The sequence below is a fragment of the Moschus berezovskii genome, chromosome 15 (assembly GCF_049115385.1).
Source record: "Moschus berezovskii isolate FMDL1 chromosome 15, NW_MosBer_1.0, whole genome shotgun sequence".
Classification (NCBI taxonomy): domain Eukaryota; kingdom Metazoa; phylum Chordata; class Mammalia; order Artiodactyla; family Moschidae; genus Moschus; species Moschus berezovskii.
Window position 1 is genome coordinate 81,706,623 of NC_142474.1, and position 19,068 is coordinate 81,725,690.

A 19,068-nucleotide genomic window follows, 5' to 3' on the forward strand; every position below is an offset into this window, starting at 1 on the left:
CCCACCAGCCTCTCACTAGTCCAACTTTCAGTGACATTAAACTCAGTTTGTGAATATGTTACTAACATCTGGTCCTTGCTAGACACTTGCTGTGATAGATAATTATCTCTTTTTTCTACAACTTGGTTTCCTTGGAGCCAATGAGTCCTCATTTTTTCATTTGATTATTTAAATTATATTCATAGATTACTCGGAGAAGGCAATGGCACTCCACTCCAATACTCTTGCCTGGAAAATCCCATGGATGGAGAAGCCTGGTGGGCTGCAGTCCAAGGGGTCGTTAAGAGTCAGACATGACTGAGCGACTTCACTTTCACTTTTCACTTTCATGAACTGGAGAAGGCAATGGCAACCCACTCCAATCCCAGGGATGGGGGAGCCTGGTGGGCTGCCGTCTATGGGGTCACACAGAGTTGGACATGACTAAAGCGACTTAGCAGCAGCAGCATAGATTACTTAATAAAATTTTTTTTTAATTTTAAGTTGTCTATGTTTTTAAACAATTTCTTTGTTTTATGCATAAATATGCAGTCATGACTTCTTTCTCAAGATAGACATATGAAACACACAAATATAGATATTTATTTCCAGTTTTTACTTTTTAAGGTCATTATGAGATTTAATCATTATGTCTTTATAGCAATTTCTAGTTACTTTATAACATTTCATTATAAGAATATGTGATGGTTTATTTACTTACAGTCTTCTGGGTTGGATATAAGAGTTTTTCAAAATTTTTTATAATTTTTTTAATGTTTTTCTTTCTCTTTTTCTTAATTGAAGTATAGTCTATGTACAATATAGGTAGCAGGTGTACAGTATAGTGATTCACAATTTTTAAAGCTTATACTCTATTTATAGTTATTAGCTATATTCCCTGTGTTGTACAATATATCCTTGTAGTTTATTTTATACATAATAGAATTTCTTTTACATTTTTAATAATGCTCGCTGAGCACTCTTCTACATAAATTTGTCTATATCTCTAATGACAAGTTCAGAGAAGCAGAATGGGTTTAAGGCTTTTGATTTATATTACTCAGGACCATCCTCCAAAATTTGTGCCCATCTACATTTGTACCTACGATGTATTATGTTCATTTGACCACACACTTAGCAGCAGTAATATATTTTTTAACTCCTTCACCAAGTAAGACCGATTTAACAAGTAAGATTTAACATGTACTCATCTTAATTTAAATGTCCCTATTAATTATATTGTATTATCTATTTATGACTTTTGACCTTTTTTCTATTTTTTTGTTTTTCCTTCTCCTACAGTTGTTACCTAGATAGGCCTTCTTCAGCTCACGGATTGGTAAATGTTGACCTATGTTTTCTTCTCTCTCTTTAAATGGGTGGTATTATGGTTTTACTGTCAGTAATTATTTTAAGTATCTTACAAGGGATCCTTTAACAATACTTCTATAAAAGCATGAGAAAGCAGGAGTGGGGGACCTCAGAAAGATAAAGTTGACTGAACATCAACTAACTTTCTACGTATCATTTAACTAAAATATTTCAACATACACGCTTTCTTCCTTAAATACAGGCGCTACATGGATCAAAAGCAATGTAACACTTTCAGGTATATATGCTAATACAGCTTAATTTTGAAAAGTTTTTACTCACTTGTGGTCATGATGCTAGGAGGGCAAGAGGGTATTCCATGATCTACTGCCCATCTGTAGGCTCCTTCTCCAACTAAAAAGCTAACAACAGAAAGATTATTCTTTTAAAAATTCAGTGTCATCTTCTCCTACATGTATATAGGTAATAAATATATATATTTATTTGTATACATATATTATTTATATACATATATAATAAAGCAATATAAGCAATATAATAAGGCAACTAAAAAATTTGCAATACCTCAAAATGGCTATATACCAAAAGAATTCATTTAATTTTTCCCCAAGTTAGAAATTTTACAATTGGAAAGAGTAAAAGATAAGATATCATTTGCAACAACTAATAAGTAAAAGTTGGCAAAATGCAACATAAGAAGTAAAAATAGTTGATTTCCCAGTGGAAAATACAAAGATTTATCTTGGATCAAAGTGGTTCTCAGTTTATGTATAAGAACTATTTTAATCATGTTAAGAGTTAAAGCTTAAGCAAGTGTCATCAGATTTGGTATTCTTGCCTAGCATAACACCTGGATCTATCCAAAATGAGTAGGGTACATCCAGAGATGCCCAAACACAATGATATGCACTTATATTTCTAAGCCTCGATGTAATACACACACACACACACACACACACACATATATATGACTCAGAACCACATTTTCACTGTGGTAAGGTAGTGTGGTATGTCCCAAAGGTCATTTTTTTAAGCCCCAACTGCAGGTTTTAACATAACAGGAAGTGAATAAAAGGATACTGTTAGCTAACTGTAAAAGACTTCCTTTCAAAGATTTCAAATAGCATGCAGGATAATTAACCACTCCATTCCCTAACACAGTAACAGCAAGCAATTACCATAATAATCAATCACTTCATCTCCTTCCACAGCCAACTTCTTAAAGATCTCAGCCAGCCAGTAATGGATTCCTTGAACTAGAGCCTACTCATTAGTTTCCTGCTCCCTATTTTTTGTTTCTGTTCCTCTAATCATCCAACAATAAAAACTCAAAGTAATACATATTGAAGTCTTTAGATTTGATTGTTAATAAGATCAATGACAGATTAGAAGAAAGTCAAAGTAGATACTTAGAAATATATTCAAACAATTCCAAAGAGAAACTAGACGGTTAGGCTCAATAATTTTTCCAATATATACAGAGCTGGGAGCTGAAGGAGCTTTAAAAAAAAAAAAAGAAGAGGAAGGAGAGAGTCCACAAGAATCAACAACTTCACCTCTTCAAACTTCCATTTTTAAAAAAATTCAAAAGGACCCCAAAAATAGAAAACAGTTCTCCTAGTCTTGTATCAGATGAAGACCACTGCAAAGAAACAGCCAAGAAAAGCTGTCACATAAAGGAAAACGGAAGAATAATTCAAGTAGGAACTTGGATGCAAGTTGAACTATCCTGATGGCATTCGTAGCACTTTCTCCTGCTCAAAAAAGACTTTGATATAAGAAATAACTTCTATTCATGTGAAAATGTAAACGAGATGCTGAAGTAGTGCATAAAATTACCAAGACAGAAGTTTGGAGCTGAATCTAATATTCTCAGCACACCCACTGGTCATTTGGGGTTTGATCCCAGTATCTAGGATCAAAAGCATCTTATAAAATATCTTTAGTGTTATTTTTCATTCTCAATCATTCATAGATTTGATTCTAAATAAAATCAGTTTGCCACTGTCTGCTATGCAAGTTTTTTAATATATTCAGTTCAGTTCAGTGGCTCAGTCGTGTCCGACTCTCCGCGACCCCATGAATCACAGCACGCCAGGCCTCCCTGTCCATCACCAACTCCCGGAGTTCACTCAAACTCATGTCCACAGAGTCGGTGATGCCATCCAGCCATCTCATTCTCCGTCGTCCCCTTCTCCTCCCGCCCCCAACATACACATTTTAATATGTTAGGCATTTTATAAAATTCACCAAGGAAGTGAGCATTTTGGATGCTTAAGGATAAGAATTCTGAATACCTGACTTTCCTTACTATCCAAAATTACGTGTCCAGTAGTGCAACATCACAAAAAATGGCATATAACTGCTTTTGAAATCATTTTAAAATGCTATAAAGTTATGTGAGCTTGGTTAAAAACTATACGATCAAAAGGGCTTCCCAGGTGGCACTAGTGGTAAAGAATCTGCCAGCAATGCAGGAGATACAGGAGATGCGGGTTTGATCTCTGAGTTGGGAAGATTCCCTGGAGGAGGAAATGGCGACCCACTGCAGTGTTCTTGCCTGGAAAATCCCATGGACAGAGGAGACTGGTGGGGTACAGTCTATGGGGTTTAAGAGTCGGACACAACTGAAGCAACTGAGCTGCTGCTGCTGCTAAGTCACTTCAGTCATGTCCGACTCTGTGTGACCCCATAGACGGAAGACCACCAGGCTCCCCCGTCCCTGGGATTCTCCAGGCAAGAACACTGGAGTGGGTTGCCATTTCCTTCTTCAATGTGTGAAAGTGAAAAGTGAAAATGAAGTCACTCAGTCATGTCTGACTCGTAGCGACCCCATGGACTGCAACCTACCAGGCTCCTCCATCCATGGGATTTTCCAGGCAAGAGTACTGGAGTGGCTTGCCATTGCCTTCTCTGGAAGCAACTGAGCACATCCTATCAAAAGCAAAAAATCACTTCCCAGAAGACTAACTGCAGCACCAACTCAAATTTTTCTCAAATATTCATGATTCTCTAATCATGAAAGCTTTTACAGAAGTTTCATCTCAACTCACTAGAAAACCCACAGACTCCACCTTGTTAGCACACCCAGAATCTGGCCACTTCTCACCACTTCCCTGCACCACCTTGGTCTAAGCCACCTCTGTCAGCCTCCTGGATTGCTGCAACAGCCTCATCACTCCCATGCTTGCCTTGCTCTGTTCCCTGCCTTGGTCCAATCTCAACACACTGACATCCTTGGGAAACGCAAGTCAGGTAATGACACTCCTCTTCTCAAAATCCTGAGAAGCCCTGATGATGCTAGCCTGCACACTGGAGCCTTCAGCAGAATCTCCAGGCGCCCACGTGATCTGGTCCTCTCTCCCCCCTCCTCCCCTCATCTCCCACCCCGACCTTGGTAACTCTACTCCAGCATCCTCTAAAAACACAAACATGTCAAGGGAGCTCTGGCCTCAGGGCCTTCACCCTGACTGTGCCCAGTCAGGATCTTCCTATTTTCCAAATAGCAAATTTCTCCATCTGTTTAAATATATCTCCTTGATGAGGCCTGAAACTCAATACTTTAAAACTAGTCAACACACTACACTCCTCTACCCAGCACTCCTAATCTCACTCATTCTGCCCTTTCTACAGTTTTTCCACCTTATGACATTCCATATATTCTATGTGTGTGTGCTCAGTAGCTAAGTTGTGTCTGACTCTTTGCGATTCCATGGACCAACCCAGGCATCGAACCCAGGTCTCCCACATTGCAGGTGAATTCTTTACCATCTGAGCCACCAGGGAAGCCCATATACTGTATAGCTTACATATTATCTCTATTGTTTACACGTCTCCCTCAAATAAACTATAAGCTTCATTAAGAGCAGGGACCTTTGTTTATCATTGATATCCACATAGTCATTCAGAACAATGCCTAAAACACACTAATCATTAAACAAACAACTACAAGATACTCAACAAAATAATAAACGAGGGTGTCAAAATTCTCTAAAGGACAGCATTGTCCTGTGTTATGCTCTCCTTAATTTACACTAAAGCAAGTCTAAAGTGTTATGAAACAAAAGCAACAGCGTACCGAGACCAGCACTGACGGGGGTGATGAAGAGCACCAGCAAGCTGAGATACTGAAGGGCCAGCACAGCCAAACACGCAGAAAGGCACTGAGGTCAACTAGAATTTTATGGATGGGAACTATTTTCAAAAATCATGCCGCTATTGTCAGCCTGAAAATGTGTAATTTAGTGATTTTATAAAGCTCTCAAAACTGCTTAAAATGCATTATGCTAGAAAAGAGAGACAGGAGAAAATGATAGCTGTTTCTTTGGACTTCAAAACCTATGACTTCTTTGTCTATCACAAATACACAGAAGTGAAGAAAGACCATCAATTTGGTGGCTACTGCTTATTTAAAGCTTACAAACACAGAAAGTGCAAATAAAGGAGAACCTGCTATATGTGGAAAAAGAAATAATGACCAAATTAAATAATGAGTATTTAACTCTTCTCAAAATTTTACTGTAAAAATTTGCAAACACATACATTACAGTGAATAGTACTGTGAATCCAAAAGGATCATCACCCTGTTTCATCAGTGATTAATACATTGCTAATCTCCATTTTCACTCCCATCCAGACTATTTTGAAGCAAATCTCAGATATCACATAACTTCAAATGTAAATATTTTAACGTCTCTAAAAAAGCAACTTTGAAAAAAAATACATAACCACAACATAACAAATTGACACCTTAAAAAATTTAACAACAAATCCTTGGAATCAAAAGTTTATTCAATTGATGTTCACATTTTCCTGATTTTTTCCTAAAAGTTGTACTATTATTGTTATTTTGCCTTTTAAACTATTTTATTTGAGGGGAAACCCAACTAGTCCATCCATATTTTCTGATTAGTTGACAGATCTTCTTATGTTTCTTTTAATCTATAGGTTTTTAAATATTCTTTTCACATTCATACAAAAGTACTAAAATCTGAATGAATTTATGAAATACAATAAGTTTAACTGCATTTTCAAATAAACAATGTACCAAAAATTAAATTCAAATCTCAAAAAATCCAAGGGTCTGATGGGCTGGAGGAAGCAAAAGCTGGAATCAAGATTGACAGAAGAAATATCAATAACCTCAGATATGCAGATGACACCACCCTTACGACAGAAAGTGAAGAAGAACTAAAGAGCCTCTTGATGAAGGTGAAAGAGGAGAGTGAAAAAGTTGGCTTAAAGCTCAACATTCAGAAAACTAAGATCATGGCATCTGGTCCCATCACTTCATGGCAAACAGATAGGGAAACAGTGGAAACAGTGGCTGACTTTATTTTTCTGGGCTCCAAAATCACTGTAGATGATGACTGGAGCCATGAAATTAAAAGACGCTTACTCCCTGGAAGGAAAGTTATGACCAACCTAGACAGTATATTAAAAAGCAGAGACATTACTTTGCCAACAAAGGGCCTATCTAGTCAAGGCTATGGTTTTTCCAGTAGTCGTGTATGGATGTGAGAGTTAGACTATAAAGAAAGCTGAGCACTGAAGAAATGATGCTTTTGAACTGTGGTGTTGGAGAAGACTCTTGAGAGTCCCTTGGACTGCAAGGAGATCCAACCAGTCCATCCTAAAGAAGATCAGTCCTGGGTGTTCATTGGAAGGACTGATGTTGAAGCTGAAACTCCAATACTTTGGCCACCTGATGTGAAGAGTTGACTCATTTGAAAAGACCCTGATGCTGGGAAAGATTAGGGGCAGGAGGAGAAGGGGACAACAAAGGATGAGATGGTTGGAGGGCATCACCGACTCGATGGACATGGGTTTGGGTGGACTCCAGGAGTTGGTGATGGACAGGGAGGCCTGGCGTGCTGCGGTTCATGGGGTCGCAAAGAGTCGGATAAGAGTCGGATACGACTGAGCGGCTGAACTGAACTGAACTGAATGAGCACTTTAGGTTAATTCATATTAAACATGAAGCAACAATGTTTTCCAAGCTTTCCCTTTTTCACCAAAAGAAACAAAATTTCTGAAAGTTATAACTTGGACTTCACCAGTGGTACAATGGATAAGAATCTGCCCACCAATGCAGGGGACACAGGTTCAACCCTTGATCCAGGAAGATTCCACATGCCAAGAAGCAACTCAGTGGCGCACCATGACTCCTGAGCCCACAGGCCGCAGCTGCTGAAGGCTGGATGCCCAGAGCCCGTGCTCCCCAGTGAGAGGCCACGGCAACGAGGAGCCCACGCCCGGTGACCGGAGAGCAGATCCCGCCTGCCACAACCAGAGAAAACCCACGTGCAGCGACGAAGACCCAGCACAACCAAAATAAACAAATGAATGAAATGAACTATACAGTGAAAAAAGAAAAGGCCAAGTCAAACAACACTATTAAAGTTTATACTTATAAAAAATTATAACTTATTCTATAATAGGTTAGGAGTTAGCAATTTTTTTCGGCTAAAGGGTCAAACAGCAAATAATTTAGGCTTTGGACCCAGATGTCTCGGATGCAACAACTCCTCTGCAGAGCACAAGCAGCCACAGACAATATGCACACGAATGGGTGTGGCTGTGCTCCCAAAAACACTACTGACAAAAACAGGCAGCAGACTAGATTTGTCCCATAGGCTGTAGTTTGACAACCTTTGTTCTAGATGGCAAGGCCTATCAAAGTTACACCATATCATCACAGAGGAGAAAAGAGTGAAAATATACTTTTATAAATAAAAACTTGGAAAAACATGGCACAGTTTATGATAATAGTCCACCAAATTTATGAAGATATCAAATATTCAGCTAGTCTGACCAAATACCAATAGTTAAATAATGCATCATGTCATGCTGACAATAACCAGAAAATTAAAATACAAAAGATTATCAGCTAATAGAAATACCATTCTTTCTAAAATTCTGCTGAGGGATTTTTTTTTTAAGAACGCAGTAAGAGTTTACAAAATTCTAACAACTTTAGATGCTGCTGAAACAGATACACTCCCTGTCTTCCTCAATGAGGTATACAGACAGATGAAGTTTTTATTTGAAGACTTCTTAGAAAACACCCAATGCTTTGCTGCCCCCATAGTTACCTGCCTCTTCAATAGATGACAACAGAAGACCATGGTTTCTAAGTCTTCCATCTGCTTTTGATAGTTTCTATATCCCTACATCTAACACACAGGAATTAAACAATAAATATTTGCTGAATGAAGGAACGGTGAGCAAATGAATAACTAATGGATGTAAACAGCTATTTCTTACTATTATAAAAGAAGTTTACTGCCTTGTTATGCGTTCTAGTCTGCTGCTTCTAATGGGATAAGGAAGGACTCCATAAAATGTTAATAGTATAACAAGTCAAGTAAGGTACTCAGTTTCTTCATCTACGAAATGTATGTTATCCTCATAAATCATTTTACGATATTATGAGATAATGCATACGAACCACATAAAACAGTGTACGAATGCATAAGTGTCAAGTATTATCATTATAGAAATTAGATAACTAGACTTATTAGGGTTGTGTGTAAACAAACTTAAAGTAAAAACATGATAAATTTAATTTCATTTATTTAGGATACTCAGGAGGCTTCCCTGGTGGCTCAGACGGTAAAGAATCTACCTGTGATGCAGGAGACCCAGGTTCAATCCCTGATAGGGAAGATGCCGTGGAGGAGGAAATGACAACCCACTCCAGTATTCTTGCCTGGAGAATTCCATGGAGAGAGGAGCCTAGTGGGCTAAAGTCCAAGGGGTTGCAAAGAATCAGACATGACTGAGCAACTAACACACATAGAGAATCCTCAGGGAATCTGGGTTTTTTCCAGCTACTCCAGGTACAAAGTGCAGGTATTTGAGAGATTTCTGCTTTTGGACAAGATGGAGTAACAAGGAATACATTTACACTCTTGCCTGAACCAATGGGGAAAAAAAATCAGGCAAATACAGAAAACAACAGTTTTCACACATTAGACAGTGAGAAAGGAAACAAACAGGGTAAACCTTATGACGGCCCCGCCTGCTGCCTGGAGAGTTTCCTGCCACGGTACAGGAACAGGAACTCAAAACAGGAACCTTGCAGTCTCTGTGAGTTGAAGACAGAAAGCTGGGCATCCAGAAACGCCCAGGTGGCCAGAGTTCACAGGGCAGAAACCCAGGGAAGAGAGTCGCACAGAGAAAAGACTCCGGAAATCTGCTGAGTCCCTCCAGTCTTCAGCTGAGTACAGATCAGTGTATGTGTAAAAGGAAATTATCAAAGTCTGGGAAAGAATAACATGAAAGTTTTAGAGGAAACAATCCCCAAGTTCACATAGGGCCAGAACAGCTCCTGTTCCCACTAGTCACACTAAAAAAATAAAACCTCATTCTGGTTGCATCTGTTATAGTACTCAGAAGGGTTTTGCCTAGCAGCAAAGCAAAGTTAGCTCAAGGTTAAATGCTTCTCTAGCTCGTGTAACAAAGTATAAAGCAAGGCTTGAAAGGATGACACTGTCTCTAAATAAATTAACCACATCCTAGAATTGAAGTACAAAAATATCCAACGCCAAGTAAGGCAAAACTCACAATGTGTGGAATCTAATAAAAAAATTACCAAACATGAAGAAGCAGGAAAATGTAACCTATAATGAGAAAAATCATTCCATTGAAAAGCCAGAAATGACAAAGATGACAGAATTAGTAAACAAAGATATTAAAAGTTACTATAATTGTATTCATATGCTCAAGAAGTTACAGGAAATATTAAACATGTTAAGCAGATACACAGAAGACATTTTTTAAAGCTACAAATAGAACTTCTGGAGATTAAAAACTACAATGTCAGAAATGAAAAATAAACCAGATGGGATTAACAGGTGACTGCTGCTGCTGCTGCTGCTGCTAAGTCGCTTCAGTCATGTCCGACTCTGTGTGACCCCATAGACGGCAGCCCACCAGGCTCCCCATTGCCAAAAAATAATCAGTAAACTTGAAAACAGCAGTAGAAATTATTAAAAATGAAACAAAGAGAAAAATGAATGGGAAAATTTTAAAAATTATCAGTACCACTATGAGAGGTCAAACACACATGTAACTGGAATCCTAGAAGACAAAAGAGGAGGGATCAGGAAAGACACATCTGAAGAAATAACAGCCAAAAATTTTTCCAAATTTGATTAAATATATCCCTACATATCCAGGAAGCAAAATGAACACAAACCAAAGACATTACAAGAAAACTACAGACCAAAGTCTCTCATAAACACAGATGCAAACAGTATTTACAAAAGTTAGTAAATTGGATCCAGTAACATATAAAAGGATAATACATTGCAACCAAGTGGAATTTATTCCAGGGATGCAACTTTTACTTTAAGAGTCAAAAATCACCCAATCACTGTATCAACTGACTAAATAAGAAAGATCATCACAAATAGATACAGAGAAGTACTTGAAAAAGTACAATACCCATTCCTATTAAAAATTCTCAGCACATTAGGGAAAGAAGGGAGCATTCTCAACATGATAAAGAGCATCTGTGATAAACATACAGCAGCCATAATGTGTGTGAAAGTGTGAGTCGTTCAGTCATGTCTGACTCTTTGCAACCCCATGGACTGTAGCCCGCTAGGCTCCTCTGTCTATGGAATTTTCCAGGCAAGAATACTGGAGTTGGTTGCCCCTTACTCCAGAGGATCTTCCTGACCCAGGGATCAAACCCATGTCTCACGTATTGCAGGCAGATGCTTTACCATCTGAGCCATGAGGGAAGCCCATCATATCTAAGGGTAAAGAACAAATGCATCCTCCCTAAGATTACAAATAAAGCAAGGGTGTTCACTCTTACATTTCTATTTCACAGTGCATAGGAGGTGCTAGGCAGTGCAGTAAGGAAAAAGAAATTAATTAAAGAAATGCACATTAAAAAGGAAGAAATAAAACTATTTTTATTCCCAGCAGACAGAACTATCTATGTAGAAAACTTTATGGAATCTAAAAAAACAAAATGAGAACAAATGAATTTAGCAAATTTCCAAGCCAGAATATCAATATAAGGAAATCAATTATATTTCTATATTGGTAAGGCACAACAGGTATTTAACTTTTTTAAATATGCAATTTATCACAGCATCAAAAACAGACACTTAAGTATAAATTTTTTAAAAGCTGTACAAAATCTGTACACTGAAAATTATAAAACACTGTTCAGAGAGGTTAAAGAAGACCTTAAAAAATGGATTAAGTTAAAAACCTAATCAAAATTCTAGCAGGTTATTCAAAGAAACTGACAGGATAACTCTAAAATTCACATGAAAATGCAAAATGCCTTAAATGGTCAAAGCAATTTTGAAAACAAAAAATAAAGCTGAAGAACATAGTGAGAAAATTAGATCACTAATTCCAAACAACTATAGGATCACCTTATGACATTATTTTAATACAGAGATGGCCACTGCTTTTTCACAAATATTTCATCTTTGTAAAGTATAAAATATTACACTTATCCCCTTTGACAACTGCCTCATCTTGTTCCTTCCTTCCTCCTTCCTAGAGGTAATTACGGTGAATCTCATGACCTTCCTTCGTGAACTTTTTTGCACATCCATGTGCGTGTCTATGTAGACTTAGAAAATCAGAGAGCTAGAATACCTCGCAGATACTGCAGGTTCAGTTCCAGACCACCACAATTAAGTGAATATCACAATAAAGCAAGTCACACAAATTTTCTGATTTCCCAGTTCATATGTTTACACTACACTGTATTCTATTAAGACTGCGATAGCACTATGCTTAAAATAATACTGGACCCACCTTAATCTAAAAACAGGATATTGCTAAAAGACTCTGAGCATCACTGGAGCCTTCAGCAAGTCACAGCAGTAAACAACACTAAACATCACTGATCACAGAGCACCATAACAACTATAATAATGAAAACGTTTGAAATATTGTGCGAATTACCAAAATGGAACACAGAGACGTCGAGTGACCAAATGTAGTTGGGAAAACGACCCAAAGCACAACTCCCACAAACCTTCAATTTGTAAAAAAAAAAAAAAATACAGTATCTGTAAAGCACAGTATAATGGGGTATGCTTGTGCTGAATACCATAAAGGAGTATATGAGAATGAGAAAAGCTTAAATTCTGGACAGCTGGTGCCTAGGGCAGGGCCAGAGATGGGGTCGGGGCATGAGTATGGGTCAGCAGAAGGGCAAGGATGCCGTTAGAAAGGATCGCACCTACACAGCTTCGAGTGTCTTGGTAATGTTTTGTTTTCTTAACCTGGCTGGTAACAAACAGGGATACCTTGAAAATATTTGGGTAAAAAGATTTCAAGATTTTTCAAAACTATATTATTTTCTATTACTTGAAAGTCAAATAGTGATTCCTATAGTACCACTGTTACAACCTTCAACACAGGATATTAATGTGACCTTAACAGCCAGGCATACTGAACATGCATGGTACTGAAGAGAGTTGAGTATAAGACAGTACTGAGGCATAACTGTTAATATTATTATCCACATTATTGTGAAGAACAGTACAAAGGTTCCGTAAAAAACTAAAAACGGAGCTACCATATGACCAGGTAATCCCACTCCTAGGCACATATCCAGAGAAAAAGCTGAGCCAAAAGGGTACAGGCACCCCAGTGTTCACTGCAGCGCTGTTTACAACAGCCAGAACATGGAGCAACCTAAATGTCCATGCACATTTCACTTCAATGGGTGAACTATAAAACATGACATATAAAAAAAAATAAATTAAAAAAAAGCAAAAAAAATGACATATATTTTATATGTACTGATGTTGAAAAAATCTTTAAGACACCCTATTTAAAGACAAAAAGAAAGTTTCAAAATAATATGTACACTTATTTTTTAAAATATGCATAACTCTGTTTACAATGGCTAAGGCATGGAAACAACCTATATGTCTATTGACAGAGGACTGGATAAAGAAGATGTGTGGTGTGTGTGTAACGGAATGTCACTCAGCCATTGAAAACAATGAGATAATGTCATTTGCGGCAACATGGATGGACCTAGAGAGTGTCATTCTGAGTGAAGTAAGTCAGATACACAAGGGGAAATAGTGTATGGCATCCCTTATATGTGGAATCTAAAAAGAAATGATACAAATGAACTTACTTACAAAGCAAGAGACTCACAGACTTAGAAACTGAACTTATGGTTGCCAGGGGGAAGGAATAGGGAGTTTGGGATGGTCATGTGCACACTGCGATATTCAAAATGGATAACCGACAAGGACCTACTGCACAGTACATGGAACTCGGCTCGGTTTTATCAGGCAGCCTGGATGGAAGAACTGACACATGTATACGTACGGCTGAGTCCCTCCGCTGTTCGCCTGAAACTACCACAACGCTGTTAACTGGCTGTACTCCAATACCAAATAAAAAGTTCAAAATAAAAAAATTTAAAAAGTGGATGAAATATGTCACTAGGCATGTTAACAGGATGTGGTTACATTTTGCAAACAGAAATTTACAAAACTATATAAGGGTGAAATACAATGGTGAGGATTTGCTTTAAATACTATAGGAAAGAGACAGGCACATGAGACAGATGAAGGGCAAAATATTATTGGGGCTAGATGACAGGCTTGTGCAGGCTCTTTACAACATTCAAGTTCAAAGTTTTTTTAAGGAAAATTATATTTTAATGCTGCAGAAAAGATGTACCCTTACTAATGTTAGTGTCACAATGTGTTTCTCCAGAAAAGTAAAATTAAGTATTTTTATACTGAGAACTCAATAAAATGAGTTTAGACTCTGGACTCAAACATGTAAGATATTTTTAAAGTCCTATAATAAAAAGACCCCAGCTGAGCACTTATTAACAGCAAAAGCATCTCTATATCAACTACAAAACCAAAATTAACTCTGATTTCTTTTGCGCATTAATCCATAATGTTCTCTTCCATCCGGAGCTCTAGAGATCACAGAACAAAGAGTGTTGTCCTTTCAAAGGCAAGCTACTGCTGATGTGTAACCAACAGCATCAGCCTTCTCTGGATAAAAATAGCCTTCAAACACTGCATGCACCAAAGACCAAAGTCCCGGGGAAAGACGAAGAAGAACAAAGCAGTTACCAGGGAGGAATTCGGCCGGCTGAGAGCTTGCCCTTCTGCCCTTCACACAAGAGTCTGTTTGCAACTGAAACTGGGTTCTTGATTCCTACAAAATAAAACCAGCAGAAAGCGAGATCAGAAAGTCCTCAAGTTCCCCACTCAATTTTGTGGTTGTTTCAATAAGACAACTTCTAAGTATCAGTATCTTGGAAAACTTTCTATAAATACACTCATGAAAACCGTTATTTATCATGAACAATAAGGAGCAAATCAAATATATGAATACCTATAGAATTAAGAACAGAACAAATATAAAAATATACATTCTCATTTTATCATGTGCTATAGCAGCAAAGACTGAATTTGAAATAACACAAATTTAAATTAGGTTCCTTTTTAATAGATTTCAGGATAGAATTAAAAATTTAACTGGAAATTTGTCACCTATTATCAAAACCATGAATTTCCTCTAAGGAATACACCTGAGTACAAACAGCTTCAAATTTCTCCTTGCTGCTGCTGCTAAGTCACTTCAGTCGTGTCCGACTCTGTGTGACCCCATAGACGGAAGCCCACCAGGCTCCCCCGTCCCTGGGATTCTCCAGGCAAGAACACTGGAGTGGGTTGCCATTTCCTTCTCCAATGTGTGAAAGTGAAAAGTGAAAGTGAAGTCGCTCAGTCGCGTCCGACCCTCAGCGACCCCACGGACTGCAGCCCACCAGGCTCCTTCGTCCATGGGATTTCCCAGGCAAGAGCACTGGAGTGGCTTGCCATTGCCTTCTCCGGAGCTCCTCTCTACCTCTACCTAATTTCTCTTGTTTTTTCCCACTTGTCTTTTCTTTGTCTCAGATCTTCATTCTTCTACTTGAATGGACTTCTCAGAAACTTTGGTCTTCTCTATTGTTTCCTTCCCTCCTCTTCAGGTCTCCTCGCTCAAAATGATTTCGGGACTGTCACGCCCCAAATATTTTTTACCTCTCAGACAAAAATTTTAAATCTCACCTGCAAGAAGGATAAAGTCCTACAAATGGGGAGAGAGTGGGGAGAGGAGGCCAAAGACGTACAAGATTGAGACTGATATGGATAGGATTGCCTCCAGGAGGGAAAACAAAACGAAGAGTGAGAAAAGGGTGCTTCTCTAGAGGAAAAACAGGATAGGAGGCATTAGCGTGGAAAAGAATTGCCAGGGTGACAATAACAATGACAAATATGACAATGATTATGACAGAAGACAGTGACAGTAACTGAGGATCCAGTATGTGCCAAACCTTAACACGTATCAGATTATTTAACTGACACTTCACCTCTATCACATAAGTACAGTTAAAAACCCTATATGATTATTGAGGAAACACTTGCAAAGGTTAAGTTACCTGCCCAGGATCACATGCTGAGATTTTAACAGAGGCAGCTAATGACCACACCCTTGACCACTAACTTATAGTCTCAGGATACTATTAATACAAAAAAAAAAAAAAAAACAGCAGGATATAAAGAGACTGAAAAACCTCAGATTAAACAACAGATTGACTTAAGACTAGACATTTAGCTAAACACCAAAAACTACTGTCCCCCCACTAAAAAAGGATAAACTATCAAAAGAAGAAAAACTCAGATCTCTGTACGAAGCTCTTAAATTTATTTCTGTGTATGGTGATTCAGTGGTATAAAGACATTAATTAACTGATAACATATATTCAAAGCTATAAATTCACCATCAAAGATTCAAAAGGACATCTGTGATGTATGAAAAACTGACTCTGAAATTCACCAGGTAAATTTTGTAAAAAAAAAAATGAAGAGGCACTCATCTTACAAAATACCATTTCTTATTCAAAGCTATTGTCATTGAGTGTGGTTTGTATACAAAATAGACAAATATATCAATGGAACAGAATAAAGCTAAAGTTGAGATACCTACATGTGTGAATGAGGATATTTAATATGTAAAACAGACAGTATTTCAAATGTAGGAAAGGATGGACTGTCTATGAGAGGTGGACAGAACACAGAGCAATGGGGGTCAGACTGTTTTATAACTGTACCAGCTATCAACGGACTGCTTTGCAGCTGTAAATGCACCCTTCATTGCCTGATGGGTAAAAGTGGGCACGGGCCATCAAACTATGCGGCCGTGGCCAGCTGGCACACTGGTCAGCTTTGTCAGTAGAGGGCACTGGAGATACAACGCTGCTTGCCAGGCTCCTGGAGCACACAGGCATTCACACTATGTAACCCACACATCTCTCTCCAGTGCCAGGTGCCTGCGGGGTGCCGCTTTCTCCAACATTTGCCCACCACATGTTTTCCCCAACCCCTGACTCAGGCCACAGCAGCACAGCGGACAGCCCCAGAAAGAAAAGGACCATCATCACGATCCCCACTCCTTCTCCTCAGTCCCACACATAGCAAAGTATTCTGTGGGGCTGGCTGTCTAGGGAGCCAAAACCCCAGTCCTCATCCTAGGAACAGAGGTTTACCTCCCACAGCTTCCTGAGCTCTGTGTGCCCACCTGCCAGTCTGAGCCCCACAGGACGGTTTCTGCTCCCACAGGACTATGGCCTGGGTAACCCAACAACTGCTCTGCCAGACACCAGGCTACAGCCACACCGTGTTCAGTGAGGTTTGAACTTCCTTCCACATTTTCCTTACATGGGTATTTCGCCTTTGTTCTTTACATTAAGCGTCTCCAGTTTAAACTGCTGTGTGGTTTCTGTCTCCTAGCTGGACCCAGTCTGATACAATAAACTTGGACAAATTACTAAATCTCTCCTCTGTCTCAGAGTCACTTCAGTCCTGTATACGAGACAGCAAAAGAGACACAGATGTATAGAACAGTCTTTGGGACTCTGTGGGAGAGGGGGAGGGTGGGATGATTTGGGAGAATGGCATTGAAATATGTATGCTGTCATATGTGAAAATGGGGATAAAAGTATTGATCTCAGAAAGTTTTCCTGAGAACTAAGTGATTTAACACACATGAACTTCTGGAGAACAATGCATGGTAATAATCATAATAAATGGTTGTTATTATTATCCTTACTATTATTACTCAATAAACTATACAGGGACAATTTGTTGATCATTTCAGAAACTGATCAACAAACAATGCATTCAAGAAGCCAATAAAAAATAAATTACACACATATTTGAAGAATATGTAAGTGACTGCACTTACAATTATGACTGGGAGCTGACTGTGGCTCAGATCATGAACTCCTTACTGCCAAATTCAGACTTAAATTGAAGAAAGTAGGGAAAACCACTAGACCATTCAGATATGACCTAAATCAAATCCCTTATGATTATACAGTGGAAGTGACAAATAGATTCAAGGGATTAGATCTGATGGACAGAGTACCTGAAGAACTATGGATGGAGGTTTGTGACATTGTACAAGATACAGTGATCAAGACCATCCCCAAGAAAAAATAAAGGCAAAAAGGCAAAATGGTTGTCTGAGGAGGCCTTACAAAGAGTTATGAAAAGAAGAGAAACAAAAGGCAAGGAAAAAAGGAAAGACATACGCATTTGAATGCGGAGTTTCAAAGAACAGCAAGCAGAGATAAACATACCTTCCTCAGTGATCAGTGCAAAGAAATAGAGGAAAGCAACAGAATGGCGAAGACTAGAGATCTCTTCAAGAAAATTAGAGATACCAAAGGAACATTTCATGCAAAGATGAGCACAACAAAGGACAGAAATGGTATGGACTTAACAGAAGCAGAAGATACTAAGAGGTGGCAAGAATACACAGAAGATCTGTACAAAAAAGATCTTCATGACCCAGATAATCACAATGGTGTGATTACTCACCTAGAGCCAGGCATCATGGAATCTGAAGGCAAGTGGGTCTTAGAAACCATCACTATGAACAAAGCTAGTGGAGGTGATAGAATTCCAGCGGAGCTATTTCAAATCCTAAAAGATGATGCTGTGAAAGTGCTGCACTCAATATGGCAGCAAATTTGGAAAACTCAGCAGTGGCCACAGGACTGGAAAAGTCAGTTTTCATTCCAATCCCAAAGAAAGGCAATGCCAAAGAATGCTCAGACTAAAACACAATTGTACTTATCTCACACACTAGCAAAGTAATGATCAAAATTCTCTAAGTCAGGCTTCAACAGTACTTGAACTGTGAAATTCCAGGTGTTCAAGCTGGATTTAGAAAAGACAGAGGAACCAGAGATCAAATTGCCAACATCTGTTGCATCACTAAAAAAGCAAAAGAGTTCCAGAAAATCATCTATTTCTGCTTTATTGACTATGCCAAAGCCTTTGACTATGTGGATCACAATAAACTGGAAAATTCTGAAAGAGATGGGAATACCAGACCACCTGACCTGCCTCTAGAGAAACCTGTATGCAGGTCAGGAAGCAACATTTAGAACTGAACATGAACAACAGACTGGTTCCAAATAGGAAAAGGAGTACGTCAAGGCTGTAAATTGTCACCCTGCTTATTTAACTTATATGCAGAGTACATCATGAGGAACGCTGGGCTGGATGAAGCCCAAGCTGGAATCAAGATTGCCGGGAGAAATATCAATAACCTCAGATATGCAGATGACACCACCCTTATGGCAGAAAGTGAAGAGGAACTCAAAGGCCTCTTGATGAAAGTGAAAGAGGAGAGTGAAAAGTTGGCTTAAAGCTCAACATTCAGAAAACTAAGATT

At 38.6% G+C, this 19,068-nt stretch overlaps 1 protein-coding gene across 6 annotated transcripts in view; it reads right to left on the reverse strand.

Moving 5' to 3' along the window:
- The window catches only part of TASP1 (taspase 1), a 257,475-nt gene that overhangs the window by 189,491 nt on the left and 48,916 nt on the right, over nt 1-19,068 (reverse strand). For all 6 annotated transcript variants that reach the window (XR_008686015.2, XM_055426597.2, XM_055426587.2 and 3 more), the window contains exons 6-7: nt 14,412-14,496; nt 1,633-1,712 (exon numbers count right to left, since the gene is read on the reverse strand). Coding sequence is in view for 5 of the 6 variants with exons in the window: in XM_055426597.2 (XP_055282572.2) it covers nt 1,633-1,712; nt 14,412-14,496 (165 nt within the window). In the remaining variant the exon portion in view is untranslated. The remainder of the gene's footprint in view (nt 1-1,632; nt 1,713-14,411; nt 14,497-19,068) is intronic.